Genomic DNA, 11827 nt, shown 5'->3' on the forward strand with positions numbered 1-11827 from the left:
CTTTTAACTGTGTCTAGTATTTTTTTTCTTATCCTATACTCTTATATGAGCAGTGTTTGCTTTTATGTATGGATGTATGCTTGCCCAAATCTTCGAAAACGGATTCAAAGATTTCCTTTAAATGTTGTAAATAATTTATCTCTGGCATAAAACTTGCTATCCACAGTTAAAACTGACAAAAACTACCGTTTTTTGCATTGGTAACCATGTCGGTTGAGCAAAATAACAAGGAAAATGTAAACAGAATAAATGTAACATGTGTTTATTTCAAGTCATTCACAGTATACTGTACTAAAAAATTACTAAGTACAGTACAAAAGGAAACCCTCTGTTGTTCCTATTATGCAAATTTTACACTGAAGACTACTCGATATAGGGGTACAACGGAAATAAACTATACCGAGCCATGGCTCAGTCCCCAGGTACTATGATTATCATCATGTATATTGTAAAAGCGATTTTTTTGTGAGAAAGCTAAATGCAGTCAAGTCTAGCAAGATACAATTGCCAGAATGTTAAAGATCAATAATTTCTGTAATGAATGATGTAAAGACCACTTACTACTACTAATATACTATACTAAATATGTAAACCATAATATCACCAATAATAATATGTAACCATATCAGTATTTCTGGACTTCTCTGTGGTACTACTAGAGTTTCAAGACGTAGAGAGTGAGGGTTTGAGGTGGAATAAAAGTAAACTGGTGCTGTCACAGTTGATGAAATGATGGCATTGTGGTAATAAAGGGGACGGACGGCAGTAAGGCGGACCCTCAAGTATTATTGGAAATATTCTCGTCTATCGTCATATATGCTGGGTGATATTGACCTTTGGGACTCCCACAACTCTATTGTGGCAACACTCTACAACACAGAACAACTAAATGTTTAAAATATGGTTAGTACGTTTTTGTGAAATTACAGGTAAATTTGTAAATCATTTGTTTAATCCATAAACTTTCGAGGGTTAAGTAGTTTAAAGTAAACAACATTTTCTGTTGGTGTTTATTTACAATGTTAATTTTTTTAAAGCCACTCAAACACTTAATCTCTGACTGATAAAAATACTGTATCTCAAGAAAAACTAGATGTTCTGACTTAAAATGTTTCATGATTAGCAGTTTCCCACCCAAGCTCTAGTTGACAATAATACAGGTTGACAATAATACAGGATGAAAAGATATTTCCCGTTCATACATTTTAAAAGGGCCAAAGTGAAACCATAAAAATAAAAACTGTTTACCAAAAGAAAGAATTATAAGGCAAATGATTGCTGGTTTACAGTACGTTTAGGTCACTACATTTCAAAATTTTCGGTATATTGGAATAACAAATTACATCTACTCTAAGGGAAATTATACATTAATGAGTAGTTGAGAAACGTACATAATATTATTTTATTAATTTAAATGGTGCCTTTTCTTTTTGATGTCTGGTAAAGCTATGTTGCACCAAATCGAAACCAATTATATAAATTAAGAGAACCTTTAGTAAAAATCATATGAAATGTACCAACATTCACATAAGGGCTAGTAAGTTTGTGGATAGACTAAGAACAATAAGTTCATTAAGAAATTTAAATGTTAATTTATAATTACTATCAAGAAGAAATTTGCATGCGTTTTTTTATACGATGGTGTTTTTTTACAAGTTTGTTAACAAAGTCTTGACAAAGACCTCTTTGTTATGCAAAACAAATTTACAGACTTGGATTATTTTGGACGACTTTGTTATGCAAGGAACTCCTGAATGAGAGGAGTTCTCATCTGTGCAAACCACTCCTGTGGGGAAGCATTCCTTATCAAGTGTCCTCTTGGCTGCTGAATAAAATATACCTAGCTTAGGTAGGGTATGTGGAGTCTCAATACATTGTTTACAAAGAGAAACTGTGTGTTTGTAAGTAAACTAATGAGGAATGGGACGTGATTAAACGTGTTACTGGGATGAACTCAACGTTTGGAGATGAGGTATACGAATCAAAGTAACTACTTGTATTCTAGGTCGTACATTAGCATTCATAAATTTTATCATACGAATATTTTTTGCCCGTATTCATACGTGACTACAATTGTTAGTTGACCAGTGCGTGGTGTTCCTTATTGGTACACTGTATGTGACGGTATACGAGTGGGTAATTTATCTCCTCTATTGACTGGCTATTAGGTCCCGCCTAGAGTCGTCAGTCCCTTTTATCGCCACACTAGCGCCGTCAGCGGCGACAGCGGCAGTTAACTTTTACATTCTACAAGACAACTGCATTAGGTGCGATATTGTAGCACTTTTCGGGGACACTTATGGCAACAATGCTGCATAAATATTTTTTTGTTGAGCTAACATAACATGGATTTTGATGTTAGGAAATATCAAAATTGTGTTGAAACCGTTCCCTTAGACAAACGATCAAATTGCCAAAGTCACTAATTAACACAGAAGCAAACAAAATTAAGTTTCTTCTTTAAATCCGTTTTTGCATCTACTAAATACATATATAAAATGTTAAAAAATGAAATACTTTTGTGATTATGGTTTGTCGCATTTGGAAAAAGAGGTAACATTTCGGAAATTAATCTGTATCATAAAATGTTCATTTTTACTAAATTAGAATCTTGCCATAATTTTTAATTGCTTATGTTTCCCCACATATTATATTTTAAAACTAGTCAATGGAGGATGTCATTTATCGGCTGTACTGTGCCTAGAAATATGGTAAATGTAAATAAGAATTTTAAAAATGCCACAAAGCATTTACTGTCGATGGTCCAAACAATGTCAAGTAAATTACAGTATACGTAAGTTTGTATGTGTAGTAGTCTCTGAAATTGGTCACTAAAATTAGCCTATAACTGTTAGAATATATATGTTGGCATATTCACAGCAGTATATAATTCCAAAAGTTGTATGTTGCTTGCTTAATGCAACATATCTTTCCCTCATACGAATAAGTACATTTTTATGCCCACCATGACGTCCACCATTTTCACTTTCTACCACTACTCGGTCACTTGTGTTTAAATGATTAGCTAGACACTTGATTCTCAACTTCTTCGTGCCCAATAAGTCAGTTAATGGAATTTTTCCTTTTATTTCTTATTACCTCTACAGTAGCTCAGTTACTTTTGCAGTGATAACACCTGCTGGATGCGAATTACTTCACTTAGTAAGATTTTGAAATATTATAGGTTTACACATTACACCTTAAATTCAAAAATTACCTAATAAAGTAAAATTTGCCATCTTTGTTTTTGCAATTTCTTCATCGACGATGAGAATGGCCCATGACTGATAATACACATCGTGTGAGTGGCATTGATTAAAACCACACTGACCAACATGTTTGGCCCATCACTGGACAAACAGACTGTTTATTGCAAATTGATGTGATTAGGATGGACGTTGAATAGAAATTATATAGAGAAAAATGTATTCATCTTTTATGTTGACATTTTCTGTAAGACACTATTATTGGTAGTCTGGACTTGGTGTTTAGTACTGTATAGCCTTATAGCCTTTTAGCGAATCTATTACCGCAGGTGACACGGTGACCATGACCACGGTAAGACCCAAAGAGCCCGGACCAAAGGGGACCAAAAAGTGTATTGGTTAAGTAGGAAATTTAAAAAATTTAATTTTAAAATTCCCATGTTATTTATATAGAGGAAAAGTAAACTGTTGAAGATTGATTGTTTATAGATATGTACATATATATTGGTCACACAATTGTATTTAATTTATACTAAGCTACTGCATTTATATATATACATATATAAAACACTTTATTAAAATCCCTGTAGCAGCAATCCTACGTACTTCTTAAACATAATGTTATTTAAATAGATTTCAATGAAAATCTAATCAGTCAAATGGAAGTTCGCTTAGTTTGTAGGTTTGCTGTGGATATATTAAAAGCTTTTGTATGGTTTAGGCTGTTTGCATTCAGCACCAATACAGTATTGACGATTCTTTATTCTAGTAATAAATCTGGGTTGAGGCTATAGAGACTTGAGCCATATAAACGAAAATGAAAATTGTCCTGATGTTCATTTTTTGAATGGTCTTGATATAAATTATTTAAAAAACTACAACTTGGCATTTTCTTGATAAAAATTAACTTATCTTAAAAGGGAGCATAGCTAAATTAATTAAAGCTATAAGTTAATAATAATTATATACCTTCAGCTAAATCTGCTGGGAATCAAACCAACTACCCTGACTGTGCAATGTGCATGGCACAGTTTCCTTCGCCATTTTTTCTCGTATACTCAAAGCTGTTGCCACTCCTCGACTTGCGAGTGAGTGATAAAACTGATACGTGTTTCTCTGGATTTTCTGGATCGTTTTTATCAAACTTTATTGTTATTTACTGTACTTCCCGTCTACACGTTAGATTATTCTCTTTCTCCATTTCTAGATCGAAAAAATATTAGAAGATTTTCGTGATAGATGATTTGCTTTACTTTATGTATCAGTGAACCATACATTATGAAAGGAAAAGTATTAAAATATGAATGTTATATAAATTTATTCATGCTATACAATTTGTTACGATTAAATAAAACAATACACTTAAAATACATATTTCAAACAAATTATTCATTGCTATTCAAATATACTCCAAAATGGATACGCAACAGTGCCTTCAACATAGTTACTTAACGTGGATTCAACAATCCTTCTTACATACTCCAGTGTAGGGTTTTTACGTGCAGCGTGACTGAAAACTACTTGTTTTAACAACTGATATTGCACGTAAAGGGTTCAATACTGTTCCGTATTCAAGCATCTACGCAACCTAGGTGAATCCAGACTTCATTCATATTTTGTTCTGACCCTTGCCCTGTCACGTGATGTCTGGCAATTCCCCCCATTCCTCATGTACTCTTCAACCCGGCATCATGTTCTCGCCATTTTCCCTAGTTTTGTATTATAATATTCCCCTACTCTATTTGTGGCATATAAATTGAACTTATATTATCGTATGTTTATCTTATGTATTTATTTGTGACACACCTAACAAAAAAGTGAACTGAATAGTTAAAAACTGTATTCAAACTGTTCTTGGTGCAACTACCGGTCGCGTACGCGAAAGCTGGCCAGCAAACATCAAGTGCGTCAACGGTCTACTAGACATCACTTCAGTAAAAAGGAAGGTACCAAATCACATTTCTTCCTATTTAAAAGTTATTATTTTGTGCTCACAGTGTGTCTCTAAAGCTGATCTTAACATAATATATCTCACATCCCTCATTTTTTATACAGTCCACCATATCGAAGTTTACCCCCCATTCGCTGGTCCTGTCGACCCGGATTACATTTGCCAATTAAAATATAATTGATACAGTACAGTACAATAATTTATTTCTCAAATGAATGTTTATGATCAGTGTCACATCCCTAACTGGTAATATTTTGTCTTGTGAAACATTATTACGAACAATTTTAATGTCCATTCCTGTTTCATACCAGACAATTATTTTCATGTTCAATTTTGTCACTGCCACCTAAATCACGTCAAGTTAGGCCTACCTAGTTTGTCTTGAAATAAATCAAGCGTAGAACATTTTTAGGATTGAATATTTATTCACATCTCATCCATAAAATCCTTTTAAATAATAAGGTCTCACAATCAATTCAGCCTTATTATTTGGGTGTATAAATAAAATTGCAAAGTTAGTTAGTAGTTATTTCCCTGAAATATTCTATCCCATTGTCCGCCATTTTGCAACAACGTTCTGTCCTTTGCGATACACCTTGGTAGTTGGTAGTTCTCAACTTCGCCAACAGATCGCTCTGCGCTACATGGCAACCAATAACCTGCAAGATTAGTGAAACGGTGGAACTGAGGACGAACCAATCACCTGTCTGCTATTAAACTGAAAACTCAACTCATCAAAACTCTGTTCATCTACATCAGCTGTTTGTTTAAATATAACCCGATATTGAATTGAACATATCAACATAACCTGCAAGTTTGTTTATGTTGTTGAAAAATGAAGACATTATTTATTTAATCAAATACTAATTGAAAAGGGTCCTGAACTGGAGAAAACTGGTAATTATTGTTATTGCTATGCTCTCTTTATTCATTATTGTAAATATTATTGTCAACAGAGATTATTGGTGATAATAACAAATTGATAATTGACTTCACTTTACTATTGAAGTTGAATTGCAAATTGATTTATGCACTTCAGTAGGCCTAGATTTATGAGATCATTATTAATTTAAGATTTTGGGCTATTTTATGAAAACTCATCTATTCTTGTTGTGTGTTATTTAATTTGTTTGTTCATGATGAGATTCACTACCCTACAAAGAAAAGCAAAACTTGTTAAAAACAGGTTTCAGAAAATAAATAAATATTTGTCAAACCAACTTCCTCGAACTGAAGGTCAAGAATTGACTCCTGCTAATATACAGCGTTTACACAATTATAATGAGGAGGTCAGAGATCTATTTACTGACTTTAAAACTTTATTTAATAGAGTTGTGACTGATGACCCTGCTTCTGATTGTGATGAGGAGGAATCATTTTCAATGCATGATGAACTTTCTGACTTGTATGTAGCCCTTATAAGTGACATTAAAGTTCTTTTGCCAGTTGAACCTGTTGTAACACCTACTCCACCTCCAGCTTCTCTGCGCCTGCCTAAATTTGAGTTGCCTAAATTTAGTGGTAACTATGAAGAGTGGGTTAGTTTCTATAATATTTTTGAAGCCTCTGTCAATGCGAATAATTCTGTCTCCCCAGTGAATAAGTTTCAGTATTTGCTTAGTGCCCTGAGTGGTGAGCCCTTAGACTTGGTTAAGAGTCTTAATATTACTCCTGAAAACTATGTGGTAGCCCTTCGACTTCTCAAGGATCGCTATGAAAACAAGAGACGTATTGTCACTCAGCTCGTTACAAAAATTCTGGATTTGTCGCCCATTACTAGTGGTTCGCTTAAGAGCTTACAATCATTTCTCACTGTATATAAGGAAAATACTCAAGCCTTGAAAAACTTAAATCATGACATTACAACTGAAAACACCCTGTTAGTCTTAACACTTTTAAAGAAGATCCCAGCTGATATTAGAAAATCTTTTGAAGACTCTCGCGCCTTAAACAACGAGATCCCTCTTGTTAATGATTTAATGACCTTTCTTGAAATGGAATTCAAACGTTTAGAAGGTGCTAGTATTTGTCTCAGTTCACCATCTACCTCAAAGTATTCCACTGGCCTAAAGTGTCCTACAAACATAACTAGGCCTAATAAGTTTACGCGTGAAAGTAAGCCACATTTCACCAACCATACAAAAACTGCTCTTGTCGCCACAACCAACTCTTGTAGATTTTGTCAAGCTGCAGATCACAACATATACAAGTGTCAAGCTTTCCTAGCTAGAAGTGTGAGTGAAAGATCTGAGTTTATTCGCAAGAATAGGATTTGTACAAACTGCCTCGGTTATCTTCATAACACACTCAACTGCCCCTCAAGTAAAGTGTGTCAGATTTGTTCCAAACATCACCATACTCTATTGCATGAGCCCACACGTAGTTCACTTCAGGCACAGTCAAGCTATCAAACTAAGCTGTCTCCTCAAAATAAGACCTACACACCTAATTCATCTTCAAAGAATACAACAACTATTAATCCTACTGCTTCTACAAACGTTAACGCTTTTGTAGGATTGTCTAGTCAACTCAATCCAACTAAAACCACAATCCTTCTTGGTACATGTTTAGTTCATGTCTCTTCACAACATGGTCAACATACTGTACTCCGTGCTGTGCTTGACTCCGCTGCCCAACTTACCCTTATATCAGAGAAAGCTATTCAACTCATCAACGCCCCACGTACTCGACTCCATGATGAAATAAAAGGAATCTCTGGTGCAGTTATTAATTCTAGAGGTATCGTACATGTCAACATGTCTGCGATCAATGGAAATCCTTTGGCTAAAAACCATCCTTGTATGGTTTTGAGTAGTATCACATCACCCCTGCCTCAGATACCAGTTTCACACCAGGTTAAGGAATCTTTGAAACATTTTATCCTAGCCGATCCCTGTTTCGATCAGCCTGGAGAGATAGATTTACTTATCGGTGCAGACTTATTTGCCCTAACCCTCACAGGCGAACAGCATAGATTAGGACAAAATTTACCTCAAGCTCTTGGAACCATTTTTGGTTTTGTTGTGATGGGCCTCGCTCCTGTAGCCTCTGTAGCAGGAAACTCATCAAACACATTTCCCATCTCACTCTTGACAACTCATGATTTGGACCTTCATAATTCACTTCAAAAATTCTGGACGCTAGAAGAACCCCCAATACGGATCAAGGCTCAGACTGAGGAAGATACCCTCTGTTTACAACATTTTGAAAACACCCATAGACGTGATGACTCAGGTCGTTACATAATCGAGCTGCCCAAGAAACCAAATCATTCCCCTCTTGGTGAATCTTGTACCAAAGCACAATTGAGACTTAGCTCGATGGAAAGGAAATTCTCTAATCAACCCGAGTTACAAAGGCTCTATTCTGAATTTATGGATGACTACATTGAATCAGGTCATATGACTATTTGTAAAGAACCTCCCACCTCTGAATACTATTATTTGCCTCACCACGGTGTCTTCAAGGAGAATCCCCCAAATTCAAAAATACGTGTTGTTTTTGACGGCAGCGCTAAAACTACTAATGGCATATCATTGAACGACATTCTCATGCCTGGTCCCAAACTTCAAAATGATATCAGTGATGTTTTATTGTATTTTAGATGTCATAAAATTGTATTCACCTGTGACATACGTCAAATGTATCGTCAGATCTTGGTTTCTGATAAGGACAAAAGTTATCAAATGATATACTGGCGCGCTAGTCCAGATGATCCACTCCAAACGTACAAACTCAATACAGTTACATATGGGCTTAATTGTTCCCCTTTTATTGCAATCAAAACCTTGCACCAGCTAGTTTTGGACGAAGGTCAACCATACCCACAAGCTTCTGATATCTTGACCAAGTCTATCTTCTATGATGATATTATAGCTGGAGCTGAAGATCTCGATAAAGCTATGTCAGCTCAAAATGAACTGAAAACATTGCTGTCTAAAGGCGGTTTTGAACTCCGTAAGTGGATCAGTAATGCACCCCAACTCTTGGATCAGATTCCAGTCGAACACAAAGAATCACCAGTGGAGTTGACTGATGGTAGTGAGGCCTTCTACAGTGTATTGGGTTTAAGATGGACCCCAGAGACAGACATGCTCTCATACAAAGTAAAGAATGTTGAAGTAGGCCACTTGCTAACCAAGAGAATGATTCTCTCAACAATCGCTAAACTCTATGATCTCCCAGGATTTCTCACACCTGTAATATTTTGGGCTAAAACACTCATTCAATATCTTTGGACCACAGGTCTAAAATGGGATGATCCAATTCAAGATGAGATAAGAACAAAATGGATTTCCTTTTTAGAAGAACTACCCGTGATCCAAAACCTAAGGATCCCACGTTACATCTTTACCTCAACTCATAAGCTTGCAGAACTTCATGGTTTCAGCGATGCTTCGGAGAAAGGATATGCTGCAGTAGTCTACCTCCGTGTGATCAACTTATCGAATGATGTTAAAATTAATCTGATAATGGCCAAATCTAAAGTCGCCCCACTAAAAAGAGTATCTCTGCCTCGTCTCGAACTGTGCGGTGCTCACCTACTTGGAAAGCTCCTGCAATACTGTTCAAATCTTCTTTCGTCCCACATTAAGATTGACTCGATGTATGCTTGGTGTGACTCTACCATTGTTCTTACATGGATACGCACTCACCCCTATCGCTTAAAAGTCTATGTGGCCAACCGTGTCTCAGAACTACAAGAATTAATCTCTCCTGAATCATGGCATTACGTCAAGTCCCTAGACAACCCAGCAGATTGTGCAACCCGAGGACTCTCCCCATCTCAACTCTTAAGCCACCAATTGTGGTGGAAGGGACCTGAATGGTTATACTTGTCATCAGATCTTTGGCCAAAGCCCGAATTCAGTTTAATCACTGATCAAGACACTCTTGAAGTCAAACCAAATCCCTTGAATGTCCTAGTTAACGTTGAAAAGTTAGAAAATTACAGATTTGATTTACTTGAAAAATTCTCATGCTTTAGAAAACTTGTAAATGTCACTGCTTATGTTCTACGATTCATCCATAATATTTGTGGGAACGCCCGACTAGCTGGACAACTTAGTTATAAAGAGATCTCTTCTGCTAAAATGAATCTCTTCAAACTCATTCAAATTTCATCTTTCAAGGATGACATCACAGCTCTGAAAAAGGGCACTCAGTGCAGCTTAAGACTGGCTCGGTTATCACCTTACATTGACGATAACGGTTTGGTAAGAGTAGGCGGTAGGTTGAAACATTCAAACCTTACTCAAGATGCCAAATACCCAATCCTGTTACCTAAATCTCATAATGTTGTAAAACTGTTGGTCATGCACTATCATCTCAAATATTTACACGCAGGCCCTCAGTTGCTGCAATCGATCCTCACTCAAGAAGTATGGATATTATCTGCTCGTAGTGTAATCAGATCTGTAATCTTTAAATGTCAAAGATGTTTTAAGTTGAAACCTACAAATCAACCTCCACTTATGGGAGACTTACCCGAAACTCGACTACGGCCTGTAAGACCATTCTATCATACTGGCATGGATTATAGCGGTCACTTTGAAGTGAAAGTACACACCACTAGGAATTCTCAAAAGCTTAAGTCATACCTCTGCCTATTTGTTTGCTTTACCACAAAAGCGGTGCACTTGGAAGTTGTAACTGATCTCTCAGTGGACTCATTCATTGCTGCTCTTAAAAGATTTGTTTCTCGTCGTGGACTTTGTGCTCACCTATACTCTGATTGTGGAACGAACTATGTCGGTGCCTCCAAGCAACTGAATAAGACCTTCCAGAATTTCATTGATGAAAGGAATACTCAAGATGCTCTCACTAACTTCGCCCTCGATCATTCAATTAATTTTCATTTCCAACCACCAGCCGCGCCTCACCAAGGAGGCCTTTGGGAGAGTGCCATAAAGAGCTCAAAGTACCATCTCAAGAGAGTAATTGGAGATCAAATTCTAACACTAATGGAGCTGATAACCCTTGTCACGCAGGTGGAAGCAGTATTGAACTCTCGTCCACTAACAGCTCTATCAGCAGATCCATCTGACATCACAGCACTCACCCCAGGTCATTTTCTCATCGGGACATCTCTTGTCGCAGTACCTGAAGTAAATGTATCCGATATTCCTGACAATCGACTAAAGCATTGGCAAACAGTTCAGGCTCTACATCAACGCTTCTGGAGAAGGTGGCACCAAGAGTATTTGCACCAGCTTCAACAAAGGAAAAAGTGGATAAAGCCAAACAAGAATCTTGAAGTAGGTGATTTAGTCATTATCCATGACCCAAAAACACCACCACTTCTCTGGCCTCTTGGTCGCATTGTGAAGACATCACCTGGAGCAGATGGCATCGTTCGAGTTGTCTCCATCAAGACTTCGAGAGGAATCTTCTGTCGCCCTGCTACCAAGGTGTACCTGCTCCCCTAATCACAAAATATTTCTATTTAATGTCCTATTTCATGTTTATTTATATTTATAATTATCATATTTATCATATTTTATAATTAGGTGTGTCATCATTATCTATTGTGTATATATATCTACATTGTATTACTTGTGCCCATTTATGAGTCAATGAATCAATTTATGAATCTGTTGAACCATGTATGGTTCAAGGCGGGCGGCATGTTCCGTATTCAAGCATCTACGCAACCTAGGTGAATCCAGAC

The 11827-nt window shown here is 36.4% G+C and overlaps 1 protein-coding gene across 1 annotated transcript; it reads left to right on the forward strand.

The window, feature by feature from the left end:
* Positions 1-5957: 5957 nt before the first annotated feature.
* On the forward strand, positions 5958-11585 carry LOC128987407 (uncharacterized). The gene is made up of 2 exons (XM_054408236.1): positions 5958-6054; positions 6488-11585. The coding sequence occupies exon 2, from the start codon at positions 6540-6542 to the stop codon at positions 11583-11585; it is 5046 nt and encodes a 1681-aa protein (XP_054264211.1). The 5' UTR covers positions 5958-6054; positions 6488-6539.
* The last annotated feature ends 242 nt before the right edge of the window (positions 11586-11827 follow it).

This window comes from Macrosteles quadrilineatus, unplaced genomic scaffold, assembly GCF_028750875.1.
Source record: "Macrosteles quadrilineatus isolate MER2022 unplaced genomic scaffold, UCM_ALF_1.0 Scaffold_2__2_contigs__length_208266976, whole genome shotgun sequence".
NCBI lineage: Eukaryota > Metazoa > Arthropoda > Insecta > Hemiptera > Cicadellidae > Macrosteles > Macrosteles quadrilineatus.

Bases quoted from the DNA above. Each gene is read 5' to 3' on its own strand.
- LOC128987407 (XM_054408236.1), top strand. From the start codon at position 6,540: ATGCATGATGAACTTTCTGACTTGTATGTAGCCCTTATAAGTGACATT.